This window comes from Oryx dammah, unplaced genomic scaffold (assembly GCF_014754425.2).
Source record: "Oryx dammah isolate SB20612 unplaced genomic scaffold, SCBI_Odam_1.1 HiC_scaffold_3, whole genome shotgun sequence".
Lineage (NCBI taxonomy): Eukaryota > Metazoa > Chordata > Mammalia > Artiodactyla > Bovidae > Oryx > Oryx dammah.
The window spans coordinates 66,209,747-66,227,184 of NW_024070187.1; the positions used below are offsets into that span (position 1 = coordinate 66,209,747).

The 17,438-nt window shown below is 39.6% G+C and overlaps 1 protein-coding gene across 6 annotated transcripts in view; it reads right to left on the reverse strand.

Moving 5' to 3' along the window:
- TEC (tec protein tyrosine kinase) overlaps positions 1-17,438 on the reverse strand; it is a 149,987-nt gene that overhangs the window by 3,535 nt on the left and 129,014 nt on the right. For all 6 annotated transcript variants that reach the window (XM_040238157.1, XM_040238158.1, XM_040238154.1 and 3 more), the window contains 6 exons: positions 15,185-15,264; positions 13,523-13,656; positions 9,823-9,897; positions 8,881-9,052; positions 8,542-8,758; positions 2,459-2,523 (listed from right to left, as the gene is read on the reverse strand). In XM_040238157.1, the coding sequence (XP_040094091.1) occupies positions 2,459-2,523; positions 8,542-8,758; positions 8,881-9,052; positions 9,823-9,897; positions 13,523-13,656; positions 15,185-15,264 (743 nt within the window). The remainder of the gene's footprint in view (positions 1-2,458; positions 2,524-8,541; positions 8,759-8,880; positions 9,053-9,822; positions 9,898-13,522; positions 13,657-15,184; positions 15,265-17,438) is intronic.

Here is a 17,438-nt window from a genome sequence, read left to right on the forward strand (position 1 = left end):
CAGGGATTCCCAACCTCTAAGATCTAATGCCTGATGATCTGAGCTGGAATTGATGTAATAATAATAGAAATAAAGTGCACAATAAATATAATGTGCTTGAATCATCCTGAAACCATCCCCCACCCCCGGGTCCATGGGAAAAATTTCCTTCCACAAAAGTAGTCCCTGGTGCCAAAAAGGTTGGGGACCACTGTTTTAGAGGGACTGATGCAAAAGCACAGGTTTTTCTGAAAGCCTGACATATATGAAAATCAAGCATGAAATTGGAGATCTTCCTGGCAGATACAGAATGTCTTCACAGAATGAAAACAAAGAGTACTGGGTCATTACTTCCTGAGAGTCGGCAGTTCTGGTCCCATTTCTGACAGCAATGGCTTTCAAACCTCCCTTGGCTTGAGTTTCCTTAGGAGAGAGACCTGGCTTTGCCTGCTTTATAACCGTTCCGGTCGTGGGCCAACCACCCTGACCCTCTTTTGACTCCTGAGCAGGCCAAACTCATCCCTAATTTCATACTTTTGCACTTGCTGTTCCTTACCACCTGGATTATTTTACAGTCAGATTTTTCACCTAATTGACTATTGCCTACCTTTTGAGTCCCTTTCCAAATATCCTGGTCTCAAAGAGCCTTCCAGAGCAACAGACCTAAAAAAGTAATCATCACCCCACCCTACACATCACTCAGCACCCACCGCCCCACGAACCCCAGCTTATCACTATCACAAGGGTTGGCAAATGTTTTCTGTAAAAAGCCAGATCATGAATATCTCCGGTTTGCAGGCCCCTGTCAAGTGAAAGCAGTCAGATGAGTCTAGGTCCTAATAATATCGTATTTATGGACACTGATATTGGACTTTCAGACCATTTTCCCATGTCATAACATTTTTTTAAGTTTTCTTCTGACCATTAAAAAATGTGAACACCGTGGGTGGCTCAGGTTGTACAAACAGAGGTGTCAGGTCAGATGTGGCCCGGAGGCTGATGTTTGTGAACCCCTGTGCTGGTACCTCACTCTGTTGTTTCCCCCTCTTAGTGCTTCTGAGGTCTTATGCTTCTCTCTCCTCCTGAATTAAAGCTGCACGTGGGCAGGGACTCGAATGTCTTAGCCTCTGCTAGGCTTCAATCTCTTATGTTGTGCCTAGCGCAGCACAGGCACCTAATTTTTTTATGGATGGATGTACAGATGCCTGGAGAATCCCATGGACAGAGGCGCTTGGCAGGCTCCAGTCCACAGGGTTGCAAAGAGTTGGACACGACTGAAGTGACTTAGCACTCACACACGTACAGATGAATGAATGAAAATAAGGAAGGAGGGAAAGAAAGGACAAATGAAATGCTTTTTAAAGGTCTTTTATAACACACTACTAAAATTACAGAAATTAGGAGAATAAAAACACTACAGATTTGGTTATTCTAAAAACTGTACCCCCAAACACATTTCTATCAAAACAAAAGATTCTAGAAATTTAATCCTCACCAGAGAGAAAAGAAAGCTGTATATTTAACAGGCTGTACTACCACCTAGTGGAGAGGATGGTTAACAATGATTAGCACAATGTATGGCAACCCACTCCAGTGTTCTTGCCTGGAGAATCCCAGGGACGGGGGAGCCTGCTGGGCTGCCGTCTATGGGGTCGCACAGAGTCAGACATGACTGAAGCGACTTAGCAGCAGCAGCAACAACATACAGTACTATTATTAATACATTTATCTTTATCTCAGGACAGCTAACAGGATTTCCTTTTTGCTTTATCAGTACAGATTATTTCCATGCTTATCAATTTTATGAACTAATGTGAATATCAACTAAAGCCACATAATGAAGCACTGCTGCTGCTGCTGCTAAGTCGCTTCAGTCATGTCTGACTCTGTGCGACTCCATAGACGGCAGCCCACCAGACTCCCCCATTCCTGGGATTCTCCAGGCAAGAACACTGGAGTGGGTTGCCATTTCCTTCTCCAATGCAGAAAAGTGGAAAGTGAAAGTGAAGTCGCTCAGTCGTGTCCAACTCTTAGCGACCTCATGGACTGCAGCCAACCAGGCTCCTCCATCCATGGGATTTTCCAGGCAAGAGTACTGGAGTGGGGTGCCATTGCCTTCTCCAAATGAAGCACTAAATAATCATAATATCGCAACAGTTTACCTGAGAAAAAAGTCAAAGCTAACAATAAAAAGACAAATTCAGCAAATAAATTTTTCAAAATATAGATTATCTAATTTATTTTCTAACCTTACATCAAAAACACTAAGAAGCAGAAAAATTGATCTGTACAAAAATGATGCGTACTTCTAATGTTTTGCTAATGGAGCAAAAGATATTTCAAAACAGTTCTTAAATAGGCTTTAGAGGAAGAAGATGACACAAACTGCAAAGAAAAAGTCAAGTACTTTACAGGGAAAGGCCACAGCCTTAATTTAACCCCAAATTTAGAGAAAATGGTCACATATACGCAGTCTTACCTAGCCATTCCGAAATCAGACACTTTCACAATTCCTGCCTCATTTACTAGACAATTTCTGGCAGCCTGGAAAACAACATTAAAATGGTATATTACTGTAAAAGTTCAATAAAAATAGGAAAATATAAGTTCTGTGTATATTAAATTTACTGTAAGCCAGTCAACATTTGCAGAGGTGTCTTATATGAAATTTTTTTTACCTCTAAGGAAATGTCTTCAACATATATGTGAAAGAATGGATAGAAAGACAGGTCAAAAGTCTCATGTGCAAACAAGGCACTATTACATAATCTTTGCCAACTGTCGCCACTAATGACTAATAGAAGGGTCAACCAGCTTTTTGCTATTCTTATGAAATTACCTGATTTTCTTATTGATAGTCACAACACCTCTTAAGGTCCTTAATTCACGTTCTTACTAGGTGAGCTATATAACACAAAACCACCACAGTGATGGGTGAAAAATCTTTTACCCAGTGGTATTGCTCAATGATTGGTCTTCCCTACCCCAAACAGTCAAAAGAACAGCCCTGCATAATATCGTTTGCTTTTTCACTTATGACGAATACAATTCTAGATTATTTAAATGTTCTTGCCCATTCTTTAAGGTTACAAGGTTCAGGAAAATAGTTTGGAATAACACATAGTATCTCTCAGAAGGAGGACATGATGACAATCATTTAGAATGCTAAAGCCATAGGGTAAAAATGTATTTTTCTTCCTGATGCTTCAGAATGAGGTTATTTCCTGTTGAATGTGTTTTAAATGTTTCTTTTAAAGTATTACTTAATGCCCATTCTCTGGGTTATCTCCATCTTCCTGTAAAGATACCCTATAGTGCCTTTACATGATGGTCTCCAGGACTCCTCACCCAGGAGACAGAACCATCCAAATCTTCCTTAAGGGATGACAAAAATATACCCTACTGATGTCAGTATCACAGGCACAAACATATCAAAATTGCCTTCACCAAGATGTGGTATGTATAAAGAGGTGTAATTTGTCATACCCACGTAGACTACAGATTTCCATCAGTTTTACAAGTGTCAGAAAGAGGAAGGTGCTAAGTTCACAAGTTTCAATATGACAAAGAGATGTTCTTTATCATCACTGCACATAATAATAATAATAACTAATGCTACACATATCACATCTTCCTTTAAAAATTTTTTATTTATTTATTGGCTGCACTGGGTCTTCGTTGCTGTGCATGGGTTTTCTCTAGTTGCAGCAAGTGGGGAGTACTCTCTAGTTGGTGGTGCACAGGCTTCCTATTGCAGTGGCTTCTCCTGTTACGGGACTCTGAGACTCTAGGGCTCTTGGGCTCAATAGTTGCAACTCGCAAGCTCCAGAGCATGGGCTCAGTAGTTGCAGCACTCAAGCTTAGTTACTCTGCAACATGTGGGATATTCCAGGACCAAGGATCAAACCAGTGTCCACTGTATTGCAAGACAGATTCTTAACCAGGGAAGCCCCCTAACCCCCACCCCACCCCACCGCCTTTTCACATCTTCAAGTTTGAAAAGTGCTTTGCCCCTATCATAAAATGTAGTCTTTAAAAGTTTTGTCCAGTGATTGGGAATCTGCCTGCCAACGCAGGGGGCGTGGGTTCAATCCCTGGTCCGAGAAGATCCCACAGGCCACAAGCAGCTGAGCCCATGTGCCACACGTGCCAAGTCTGTGCTCTAAAGCCCCTGCACAGCAACTACTAAAGGCCACGTGCCCTAAAGCCCACGCTCTACAACAACAGAAACCACTGCAATGAGAAGCCCACGCACTGGAACTAGAATAGACCCTCCAGTCACCACAGTTACAGAAGGCCATGTGTAGCAATGAAGACCCAGCATAGCCAAAATAAATAAATAAATTTTTTAAGTTTTGTGAAAGAAAAGCCCAGGGCTAGATGATTTCACTGGTGAATTCTATCAAACATTTAAAGAAGAATTAACACCAAATTTGAGTTCTCCAGCTCTTCCAAAAATCTTTAAAAGGTACACTTCCAATCTCATTTAATAAGGTTGACATTACCCTAACACCAAAGCAGGATAAGGACACAAGTAAATAAAATTATAGGCCAATATCCCTGATGAACACAGATGTAAAGATCCTCAACAAAATATTAGCAAACAGAATTCAACAGCACATTTAAAATGATCGCATGCTATGAGCCAGTGGTATTTAATCCTGAGATACAAGGATAGTTCAACATATGCAAATCAAAAAATGCGAGGAACCACACTAATAGAAGGAAGGATAAAAATGATTATCTCAATAGACACAGAAAAAGCATTTGACAAAACTGAACATCCCTTGATTTCATGATTAAAAACTCTCAACAAATTAGAAGTAATGTACTTAATAGAAGTAATATACTTCAGCATAATAAAAACATGTATTACAAGCTTACAGCTAACAACATACTCAATGGTGAAAAGCTAAAAGCATTTTCTTCAAGATCCAGAACAAAACAAGGATGCCCACTCTTGTCACTTCTTTTCAACACAGTACTTGGGAGTCCTAGCCAGAATAAGATGAGAAAAGAAAATAAAAGGCATCCAAACTAGAACAGAAAAGTAAGACTGTTGCTGTTTGCAGATGACATGATCTTATATATAGAAAACTATAAAGACTCCACTAAAAAACTGTTTAAAAAATAAAAGAATTCAGTAAAGTTGTAGGATACAAAATAAACAGAAAAATCAGTTTTGTTTCTAAACACTAACAATGAACTGAAAGAAATTAAGAAACAAGTCAATTTCAATAGTACAAAGAACATTAACATATGTAGGAATAAATTTAACCAAGGAGGTGAAAGACTTGTACATTGACAACTATAAGACTGATGAAAAAAACTGAAGAAGACACAATTAAGTGGCAAGATGGCCCGTGTTCACAGAATGGAAGAATTAATACTGACAAAATGTCCATACTACCTAAAATTATCTACAGATGAAATGCAACCCTATCAACATTCTATTGCATTTTTCATAGAAATATAAAAAATAATCCTAAAATCCATATGGAACTACAAAAGATCTTGAATAGCCAGAAGAATCTTGAAAAATAATAAAGCTGGAGGCATCACACTTCCTGATTTTGAACCAGATTACAGAAATATAGTAATCAAAACAGTATGGTACAGGCACAAAAAGAGAAACATAGGCCAACGGAACAGAAACAGAGAAACTGGAACTAAACCCACACATGTATGGTGAAATAATCTTTAACATGGGCACCAAGAACACACAATAGGGAAAGGATAATCTTTTCCACAAATGGTGCTGGGAAATTCAAATATCCATATGCAAAATAATGAACTTGGACCCTAACCTTACACCATACACAAAATTAACTTTTGGATATGACACCAAAGCATGGGCAACAAAAGCACAAATAGACTAACTAGGGCTACACCAAAATGAAAAGGTTTTTCACAGCAAAGGAAACAATCAACAAAATGAAAAGGCAAACCACAGAATGGGAAAAAATGTTTGTAAACCATTCATCTGATAAAGCGTTAATATCTAAAATAAATAAGGAACTCATTCAACTCAATAGCAAAAAAATAAATAAATAAAAGCAAATATTCGATTGAAAAATGGGCAGAGGACAGAACATATATTTCATCAAAACAGACACACAGGGAATTCCCTGGTGGTCCACTGGTTAGGACTCTGCACTTTCACTGCAGGGAGCATGGATTCAATCCCTGGTCAGGGAACTAATATCCTGCAAGCCACAAGGCACAGCAAACAAAAAACAAGACACACAGATGGTCAATATATATACGAAAAGGGGCTCAACACCACAAACCATCAGGGGAATGCAAAACAAATCTACAATGAGATATCACTTCACACCTATTAGAATTACTCCAACAAAAAAACAAGATGACAAACACTAGCAAGAAATATAAAAGGTAGAAAAAGAGGAATCTTTGTATGCTGTTGGTGGAAATGCAAATTGGTACAGCCACTATGGAAAGCAGTATGGCGCTTCCTCAAGAAATTAAAAATAGAACTACCATATGAACCAGCAATCCCACTTATGAGTACATATCCAAAGGAAACAAAATTAGTGTCTTAAAGAAATATCTGCACTCCCATGTACATAGCAACACTATTCACAATAGTCAAGATATGGTAACAATGTAAATAAGTGTCCATCAATGGGTGAATGAATAAAGACAATGTGGTGTGTGTGTGTATATGTGTGTGGGTGTATGTATATACACATCCATTCTGCATGCGTGTGTAGTGTATGTGTGTGTATACACCTGTTGTGTGTACATATATACATGCATACATATATATATACACACATATACACACATATATAAATATACACACACAGGCATGCAGAATGGAACATTATTCAACCGTAAAAAAGAAGGAAATCCCACTGGTTGCAACAATGTGGATGAATCTGGAATAAACTATGTCAAGTGAAAAAGGTCAGTCAAAGAAAGACAAACACTGTATGGTATCACTTATACATGGAATCTAAGTGGGGGTAAAAAAGAACAGAACTTATAAAGATAGAGGAGTATACTGGTGACTGCCAGGGGTTAGGGGAAGGGGAAATAAGAGATGGTCAAAGGGTACAAACTTTCAGTTATAAGTTCTGAGTATCTAAGACATAGCATGATTACTACAGTTAATAATAGAGTGTTGTATACTTTCAATTCAGTTCAGTCACTCAGTCGTGTCCAACTCTGCGACCCCATGAACTGTAACATGCCAGGCCTCCCTGTCCATCACCAACTCCTGGAGTTCACTCAAACTCACGTCCATCCAGTCAGTGATGCCATCCAGCCATCTCATCCTCTGTCATCCCCTTCTCCTTCTGCCCCCAATCCCTCCCAGCATCAGAGTCTTTTCCAATGAGTCAATTCTTCACATGAGGTGGCCAAAGTACTACTTAACAGGAACTAATAGTTCTACCAACATACTGAAAATAGACACACTGGGCAATAATAGGCAGAGAAGAAAAAGAGAAAGAAAAAAGAATGGAGGAGAAAGGGAGACAGAATAAGACAGAGGAAAATCAAAAAGTGTCTCTATCATAATAATTTAGAACCAGTAAAAGATTACTGATTTTTCTGGAGTTAACATGGCCCTCCATCTCTTCCCAATGAAGAAAATGAACCAAAGGATTTTTGTTATATAACAGTTTCTGCTTCTAGTCTAGAAAAGACCTTAGTATTAAGTCAAAAGATGAGTCAACCCTTAACTTACCCATTTATCACCATATGCAAATTATCTCACTTCTCTGATGCTAATTTTTTTTATATAAGACAATGGTGGTCAGAAAATCTATTATCACTGGCTACCTCATGAGATTCTTGTGAAGGTCAAATATCAATGCAGGGTTATTAACTTGGAAATATGACCACTGTAACTATATATACCACATGTATTAGATTTAATAAGATCTTTCTGTTAAAACTATCAGGCAAGTTAAATTTACCACATTTAAAAATAATGGTGAAATACTGTTGAGAACAAAACTTGGGTATGAGTAAATCATTGCTTGTCTGCTGACAAAGCTATGGTTTTTCCAGTAGACTAGTCAAAGCTATTGTTTTTCCAGCAGTCATGTATTGATGTGAGAGTTGGACTATAAAAAATGCTAAGCGCTAAAGAAATGATGCTTTTGAATTGTGGTGTTGGAGAAGACTCTTGAGAGTCCCTTGGACTGCAAGGAGATCCAACCAGTCAATCCTAAGGGAAATAAGTCCTGAATATTCATTGGAAGGACTGATGCTGAAGCTGAAACTCCAATATTTTGACCATCTGATTCGAAGAACTGACTCATTGGAAAAGACCCTGATGCTGGGAGAGATTGAAGGCGGAAGGAGAAGGGGACGACAGGGGATGATGAGATGGTTGCATGGTATCACAGACTCTATAGACATGAGTTTGAGCAAGCTCCAGCAATTGATGATGGACAGGGAAGTCTGGCATGCTACAGTCCACGGAGTTACAAAGGGTCAGACACGACTAAGTGACTGAACTGAACTGAACTGCTGACCCAGATTACAAAGGAATTTGGCCAGTGACAGGAAAGCAGTTGGTATGATTACCAGGTCTCTGTGGATGAAGCTGTTTCTCTCCAGGTACTCCATCCCTTCACATACATCTTGACACATGCTCAGCAGCATATCTCTACTGAAATGGCCTTGTCTCTGCCGGAGGAAATTCAGAAGGCATCCCCTCTCCATGAACTCAGTAACAATGTAAATGGGTTTCTGCTGTGTGCATACCCCATAAAGTTGTACTAACTTCGGGTGTGTCAGTTTCCTGGGAGGGAAGTTAAGCATACAGAGAGTTACTGCAGAGAAAGAAACCACCAGGGCTGTTAGCTGGCAAGGGGCCACTTCTGAATACAGAAAGGGGAACCAGAAAAAAACACAGAAACTTACATCATCACTTTAGCTTCTTCTATGAAGTCTTCCTCACACATGGCACCTTCCCGAATAGCTTTGATGGCTACTTTGTACTGAGCTCGCCACTTGCCCAGCCTCACCACTCCGAACAGTCCACTCCCCAACTCCCTCATAAAGGTCAGCTCTGAAGGGTTAATCTCCCATTTTTCTGTGAGACAGAAGGAGAAAGTGGTTAAAGTTTAAGGAGGAGAACACAGTAGAAATCAGTGAGAAACAAACTAAAACCGAAGTCAATCTAAAAATTATACAATTAATACTATTACTGGTAAAACAGAGAGCAGACTTGCAACCTGCATGTAAACTACAGAAGGTGGCTTTCTACTCTCTAGGATGATGGACCCATTCTCAGCTGTCACAATAAAAGCAAAGTGAACTGAAGGAAAGATGCTGCATAATCAGCTAAAAATGGAGCTTGAAAGTTAAAGGTGCTCCTTTTTTTTTTTTTTTAAACAAATACCTCCTCCTTTACCACTCTTCTCCTTCAGGTTTTTTTTTTTTTTTTCCAAGACCATCAAGTTGGAAAGAGTTTAACCTGTTTGAAAGGCTTTCACCAGTAGCACAAAGACAATCAAGTTGGATCGCTTCTCTACTAACCTTCGTCTTTACATTCCTGTGAGTAGCCAACCAAGTCTGGTGAGAACCAGGAAGACTTTGATATAATTTAGAAGTAACATGGTAATGCTTCTTTTTCACAAACAGGCAGGTTTTTTTTTATTTTTATTTTTGCCAAATAATGAATAATGATGAAAACAGAAAACCTAGGGTTACTACAGCTATTAAGTATAATCATCTAACATTTCAGACTATAAACGTCTATAAAGACAGTTCCACTATGTGGAAGTCAACGCATCTAAACTGGCCTTGTGATAACGGGTTCTTTATAAGAAAAATTACCCACACAACTACAAAAGGAGTTACCGTAGCTGAATCCTGCAGTGGTTGGTGCATTCTTCCCCTTTGTGCTAACTGGGTACCGCAGCCTTGTGACAAGTCCTAGAATCAAAGAAAAGTACTGCAATTGAATTCACTCTGAATCATTCTGCATAGTAAAACACTAAACTAGAAATCCACCCACAAAATTCACTCCTTTATTCACTTACTGCTCATCTTCTGTATGTACATACAGCCCTGTGCTGCTGCTGCTAAGTCGCTTCAGTCATGTCCGACTCTGTGTGACCCCATAGACGGCAGCCCACCAGGCTCCCCCATTCCTGGGATTCTCCAGGCAAGAACACTGGAGTGGGTTGCCATTTCCTTCTCCTGTGCTATATGCCGGCAAAAAGTAAAGGAAGGAGGGAAGGAAGATGATCCTACATTGTCAAAAGCAAGTCTGCGTGCCTGATGCACAGTGAGGCCAAACAAACCAAAATGTCAGAGTCTGGAGCAGATAAAGGTTTATTGCAGGGCCAAGCAAGGAGAATGTGTGGCTTGTACTCAAAAGACTCAAACTCCCCAAAAGCCTTTCAACAAGGGTTTTAAAGACGGTGTTATGGGAGGGGATCATCTGATGAGTGATTAGTTCATGGACCTTCTACTGATTGGTGGTAGGTAACAGCGTGATGTTTCAGGATCTCAGGCATCAGCCTTCTAGTTCCAACCAGTCTGGGGTCTACCTGCTTGTGGTCAGCAGGCAGTCACCCTCCTGCACCTGGATGGGGGTCTTAGTTTCTTCAGAGCAACTCAAAGGTATGCATCAGATTGTTATCTATATCCTTTCAGGAGGAACTGGGAGTCCGGTAACTCTAATCATGAACTGCTTGAGCCTGTCCTTGGTAATTCAGGGGAGGCTTTTTTTTTTTTTTAAACAAACAAGAAATGGGAAACACACAGGGGTTTTTGTGCCCAGGAAGGCCCCACAGGGTTCTACTTGGTTTCACTACTGAGTTGACAATTTCATATTTTTTAAATATACATATGTTTTTATTCATTCAACATTATTTTTTAAAGTGCAGTGTTTATCAGGCACCATGCTAGCATACTGTTTTTGCAAACACTTTAAAGGATGTTTAAAGTTAGTTTCCAAAAATTAGTATCAATTATTGTATCATGTTCTTTCCCAGTATGAGATTTGAATTATGAAATGGAACTACAGTAGTCTACTAAAAATTAAAGTGATTCACCTGACATAACTCTGTAATCTCAGCATAAAAACTGGACTCTATAGGGAGGGAGATGGGAGGGAGGTTCAAGAGGGAGGGGACATATGTATACCTATGGCTGATTCATGCTGATGTTTGGCAGAAACCAACAAAATTCTGTAAAGCAATTATCCTTCAACTAAAAAATAAATTTAAAAAATAAAGCATTTAGTAGAGAAAAAAAACAAAAAATTGGGCTCAACAACATTAACGACTGGGAATACCAGCTACTGGAAATCAGAGATGTACCTTAAATCCTTTAACTTAAGTTGTTTAAGTACTAAATAAGAAATCCCAGGTATTTCACCTATAGATACCTTGTAGCACAATGTATTTTCTCTAATATACCATATCTCACTGTAATTTAATATTCTTATGTACTTCTCTGTCTCTCCCACCAGATGGTGAGATTAATAACATCTAGTTCACCATAGTCTCCCTACAGCCTGACATAGTTACTAGTATGCAGTAGGCATTTAATACATGTTTCTGAAATGAATTAACTGAGATAATGATGAAGAATAAAATTCACACAAGAACAAATAGAAATGGGGCAATGTGAACACTGAAAAAGAATAGAATAAAAGATAAGAAAAAGTTCTTTGGGGGATAAATTGATATGAAATTTGTTCATCAATATTAAACACAGAGTTGCTATATGATCTAGCAAATCCATTCTTAGGTAAGTACCCAAGAAAAATGCAACATGTTCCCAGGCAAAAACTTGTACACATATGTTCACAGCAGCATAACTGAAAACAGCCAAAAGGTGGAGACAACCCAAATGTCCATCAACTAATGAATGACACCAAATGGATAAACAAATCCACACAATGAATGATTATTCATCAATGAAAAGGAATAGAGTACTTATAGAGGCTCTGACATACTATACTCAAAGAAGTTAGTCACAATAGACCACATACTGTATGATTCCATTTACATGAAAAATTCAGAACAGGCAAATCTGTAGAGAGAGAAAGTAGACTAGTGGTTGCCTAGGGCTGGACTGGTGGAGTGGGTTGAAGTGAAGTGAAGTGAAGTCGCTTAGTCGTGTCCGACTCTTTGCAACCCCATGGACTGTAGCCCACCAGGCTCCTCCATCCATGGGATTCTCCAGGCAAGAATACTGGAGTGGGTTGCCATTTCCTTTAGGTGGTGACTATTAATGGGTTCAAGATTTCTTTGTGGGGGGTAGTAAAAATGACCTTAGATTATGGTGACAGTTGACACAACTCTGTAAATTACTAATTTATGAACATATCACACAGATGAACTTTAGGGTGTGTAAATTATATTTCAATAATGGTTTCTATCATTATCTGAGAAAAGTAAAGAGAGTCACAAATAGCATCAGTCTTGGCAAAAGCCTTCAATAAAATATCCAAAGTTAATCTGCCATAAATTGGGTTGGATGCTTGGCTAACCTCTACTCAGTTATACCTCTGAAGTCAAAAGCTAGAAACCTCTCTGTTTCATCCTATGGAGCCTCAATGGGCAAATCTGTGGTCTCTGGTTTTGTTTTTGCATTTGGTTTATTCCCATTCAGTGGCAAGTGTAGCAGAGATTCAGGAAGATGGGAAACTTGTCTGGGACACTATTACTCTAGTCTCTAGAAGCCTCTAACACAGACCTAAACCCAAGCTGCTCATCTGGTGGCTTCTGTGACAGCTCTGACACAGACATATGTTGAGTTTTAGTCTGGTACTGTTAAAGGAAAAAAAAAATATTCAACGACACTGTCACAGATGGTTCGGCAGGCTTCACTCAGCACCACTGTGATAGGTATAGGGACCACAGCAATGGATTTTAGAATAGGGGAGAGAGATGGACTCAACTCCAAATACAGCATGGGCAAGTGAAAGCTTAAGGCCAAGGAGAAGGGTGGGGTTCAGTGGGTGAAAATTACTAAAAGAAACACCAGTGGAGGGAGGAGTGGGGATGGTTCTAGCTAAGCCAATCTAGCAGGAGTCTTGCAACAAGATTATTCTCGCTGAAGATAAGCCAGGGTGCCTGACAATCACCCAGGGGATGACTGGAGATGAGGAACTCAATCAGATATTGAGGGTGCTTAGATATATATCAGATCTCAAGGGTAAGAGGTTCTGGTTAAACTGACATAGCAGAGTTATTGCTAAAATTGGACTTTATAAGAAAATGTACTGATGAACCTAGGAGATGGTTCCAGAGCCTAAAGTTTGGTCAAGCAAAGAGTCTTTGTCAGCACCAAGGGTATAAATCACAGAAATGTGAACATTTGCCACCTACAACAAGAATAACTTGCACTTAAAGGTCAAGACTGTACTTCTTTAGTCATTATTTCTGATTTTTCTTTGTATATATCATTTCCTTAATATGCAATCATTTTAAATCAATGACATTCTACAACTAATTACAATATAAAATTGCTCAAGGAAGAACTCATCACAATGTCTAATTATTCTAATCATATTTGAAATAGGTTTTAATAGCTCACTTACCTGCTGCATTGTGCTTATGATATTCAATAATCTCAGGAATTGAACCAAAAGCATGTTTTTCTGCCAGATAATACTTCTTTGGAGATGTCATTGTTTCCTTTATATGGTAATGCCTGAAACCTGAGGAACCCTCGCTATAACAAAAATCCAAATGTGTTAGAACTAAGTTGGAATAACATAACTTCACTTGTAAGATATTTTCTACCAGGATCCCTACATATAGCCCCATCTAGTCTCCAACATAAATTTTATTTTTCCCCATGTTCTTCTTAGTTTTACCTTTCAAATTAGCAGATGAGATTTAAAGTGGTCACTGATAACATCGTTGATCTCTTGCATGAGATTGTGAAAAAGAATTTCTACCAACTCTTTACTAATAGTCTTAAAATAGCAATTAGCTGGCTACTGCTTTTTGTCCCTGCTATTGATGTTACAAATGTTCAGAGGACCTCTAAAAGTGAATAAACTGAACCTATAAAACATGTACCACTTCTGTTTTAGATATCTTTCTGTAACATAGATCTTCTTGAGTCATCTGCTGAAAGCCCTTTTCAGAGAACTCTTGCTGGTGTTAAGATAAAGCTCAGACTTCACATTTCCTTCTCAGGTTCCTCTCTCCTCCCTTGCCCCACCCCTCCCATTCTACAATCTAGTTACAATACACTTTGCTCAGCTCATCAAGTGCTCCTTCACTTCTGGGTCCAGCAATTTCCTGTGTCAGAAACACTTGTTCCCCTCCCTCCAACCTCCACCTGCCTCATCCATCAGGTCTCAGATTGGATGTCAGTAGGCAGTATTAATGACTAACTCAGATGTGTCTGGGCTATGTACCCCCGTACCCTGCCACACATACACTCTGCCCAGCACTCACTCATCTATACCAGCACTGCCTGTTTGCTTCTCTGAAAGAAGCTCCCACCAGGCGACTGGAGGCTGGTTCTGTGTGTGCTTTGCTCAGTGTGGGAGCCTTAGCACCTAGCATAGTACAAAGTAATTATCTGTGGAATACTGCTAAGATTTCTGTGTGTGTGCTCAGTCGCTCAGTGGTGTCTGACTCTTTGTGACCCCATAGACTGTAGCCAGTCAGGTTCCTCTGTCCATGAAATTTTCCAGGTAAGAACACTGGGGTGGGTTGTCATTTCCTACTCCAGGGGATCTTCCAGACTCAGAAATCAAAGTCGAGTCTCTTGCATTGGCAGTTGTATTCTTTACTGGGCCACCTGGGAAGTCCCAAGGTTTCTATAGCCATTCTCAACAAATACATATATAGAAAATGAGGAAAATTACTAGACATGAATACAAAAATGTTATAGACTTTACGGATTCCCTGGTGGCTCAGACAGTAAAGAATCCGCCTGCAATGTGGGAGAGCTTGGTTTGATCCCTGGGTCAGGAAGATCCCCTGGAGGAGGGCATGGCAACCCACCCCAGTGTTCTTGCCTGGAGAGTCACCATGAACAGAGGAGCCTGGCGGGCTACAGTCCACGGGGTCACAAAGAGTCGGACACAACTGAGCGACTAAGCACAGCACAGCACATAGACTTTAGAAATCAGGTTCAGATTTTTAAATTCTGAATTGCAGCTTATTTTTCAGGAATCCATGCAAACTATATAAGAACTGTATTCAAAGATTCTGAATTAAAAGAGAGAGAGATTACTTACCCTCCAAACTTTGTATAAAGAGAGACTGTGTACATGCCTGGTTGACTGGAATCTCTTACCATAAAACCACCTTCTTTATCCTAAAATCCAAGTTAAGAAAAATTTTATGTCAATCCAATATCAATGCCATACAGAAGATCCAATAACTCCATCTTATGATTTTATGATTATTATCCTCTGCCTAGAAAATCTGGTTGGAGAAGCACAATTTACCAACAGGTAAGTCATCCACGTGACCTTTCACTTCACATTACTGGACTGTGAGATTAGTTAAAGAAAGCACACTCATAATTCTCCATAGTTGCAACTCTTCACACACACACTAGTAGGAGACATTTCAACAAGATACTCTCTCAGGGCCTTTCCAGAACTGACAGACAAGGTTTTGCAATTCCTTTACTTCCTGGACATTTGGGGAAACAGTTACTGAAAAAGGTATTTCTTAACAACTGGGTTTCATTTCATACATTTTTCATATTTGCTAGAAGTCCTGAATCCTAACTCAATATCATCTTTGTCCACATAGCACTTTTCCTGTAAATATCTCAGTGCTCTTTATGGAAACACTTTAAAAAGTCCTTAATTCTCCTAGAAATCTATGTTAAATATCACTCTTTACAAAAGGAGAGACGGAAGCACAAGCAAGTTAAGCACAGAAAACCAAAAGGCAGAAACACACTGAATGGTCAAAAGATAAATCCTCATCAAGTTCTAAGCCAAAGAGCAAGAAACAGAAGCTAGGAACCTCAAACACCTCTCCACCAATAACGCCACAGTCAGTCTCCATCACTGAACCTGCTTGGGAAGTGTGCCTAGCAGATGAAAATAAAATAGTTTTTCCTTATTCCTAGGAAAGACAATGGAATGAAATAAAGCCCCCAAAATAAATCTGATAAGAACAATTAGGGACAATGATCATAATAATTTATTGGTCAGTAAAACTTTTTTTCCCCTGAGTTACTTAACATTATTTGCTTACACAAAATTTCCTGGAAATGATTTCACTCTGTGAAGCTATTCCTTTTCTTTGCTGGAAGATTTTCTAGTAAAACACATTTTGTTTGTTTGTTTGCTTATTTTCTTTTGGTTTTGGCTGCACTGTGTGGCATATGAGATCTTAGTTTCCCAACCAGGGATCAAACAGGTGTCCACTGCAGTGCGGAAGCAGAGTCTTAACCGCTGGACCACCAAGGAAGGCCCTAGTAAAACACATACTTATTGAAAACTTACTCTTATGTTATATGTGGATCTACTCAGTCCTCAAAATAGTCTTTTGAGGTAGGTACTATTATCCCCTTACCTGTTTACAGGTGAGGAAATGAAGCACAGAAAGGTTGGAAATTTGCCCCAGGTCAAATGGATAGTAAACAGCAGGGCCAGGATTTAGACCCTAAGCCTTCTAGGTACCCACTGCCCTACAGCAGCCTTTCACTGTGGAGCCACCCACAGAATGGGAAGAGAGATGACATGTCATATGAATCAAGCATCAGCTGAGTTCAGGTCAGTCACTCAGGTGTGTCTGACTTTGCAACTGCATGGACGGCAGCATGCCAGAATACCCTGTTCATCACCAACTCCCGGAGCTTGCTCAAACTCATGTCAATAGAGTCAGAAATGCCATCCAACCATCCCATCCTCTGCTGTCCCTTTCTCCTCCCGACTTCGATCTTTCCCAGCATCAGGATCTTTTCCAATGAGTCAGTTCTTTGCATCAAGTGGCCAAAGTATTAGAGTTTCAGCTTTAGTATCAGTCCTTCCAATGAATATTCAGGACTGATTTCCTTTAGGATCGACTGGTTTGATCTCCTTGCAAATCAAGGGACTCTCGAGTCTTCTCCAACACCACAGTTCAAAAGTATCAATTCTTCGGTGCTTAGCTTTCTTTAGAGTCCAACTCTCACATCCATGCGTGACTAATACAAAAACCATAGTTTTGACTAGATGGATCTTTGTCGGCAAAGTAATGTCTCTGCTTTTTAATATGCTGTCTAGGTTGATCATAGCTTTTCTTCCAAGGAGCAAATGTCTTTTAATTTCATGGCTGCAGTCACCATCTGCAGTGATTTGGAGCCCAAGAAAATAGTCTGTCACTGTTTCCATTGTTTCTCCATCTATTTACCATGAAGTGATGGGACCAGATGTTAGTTTTCTGAATGTTGAACTTTAAGCCAACTTTTTCCCTCTCCTCTTTCACTTTCATCAAAAGGCTCTTTAGTTCCTCTTTGCTATCTGCCATAAGGGTGGCATCATCTGT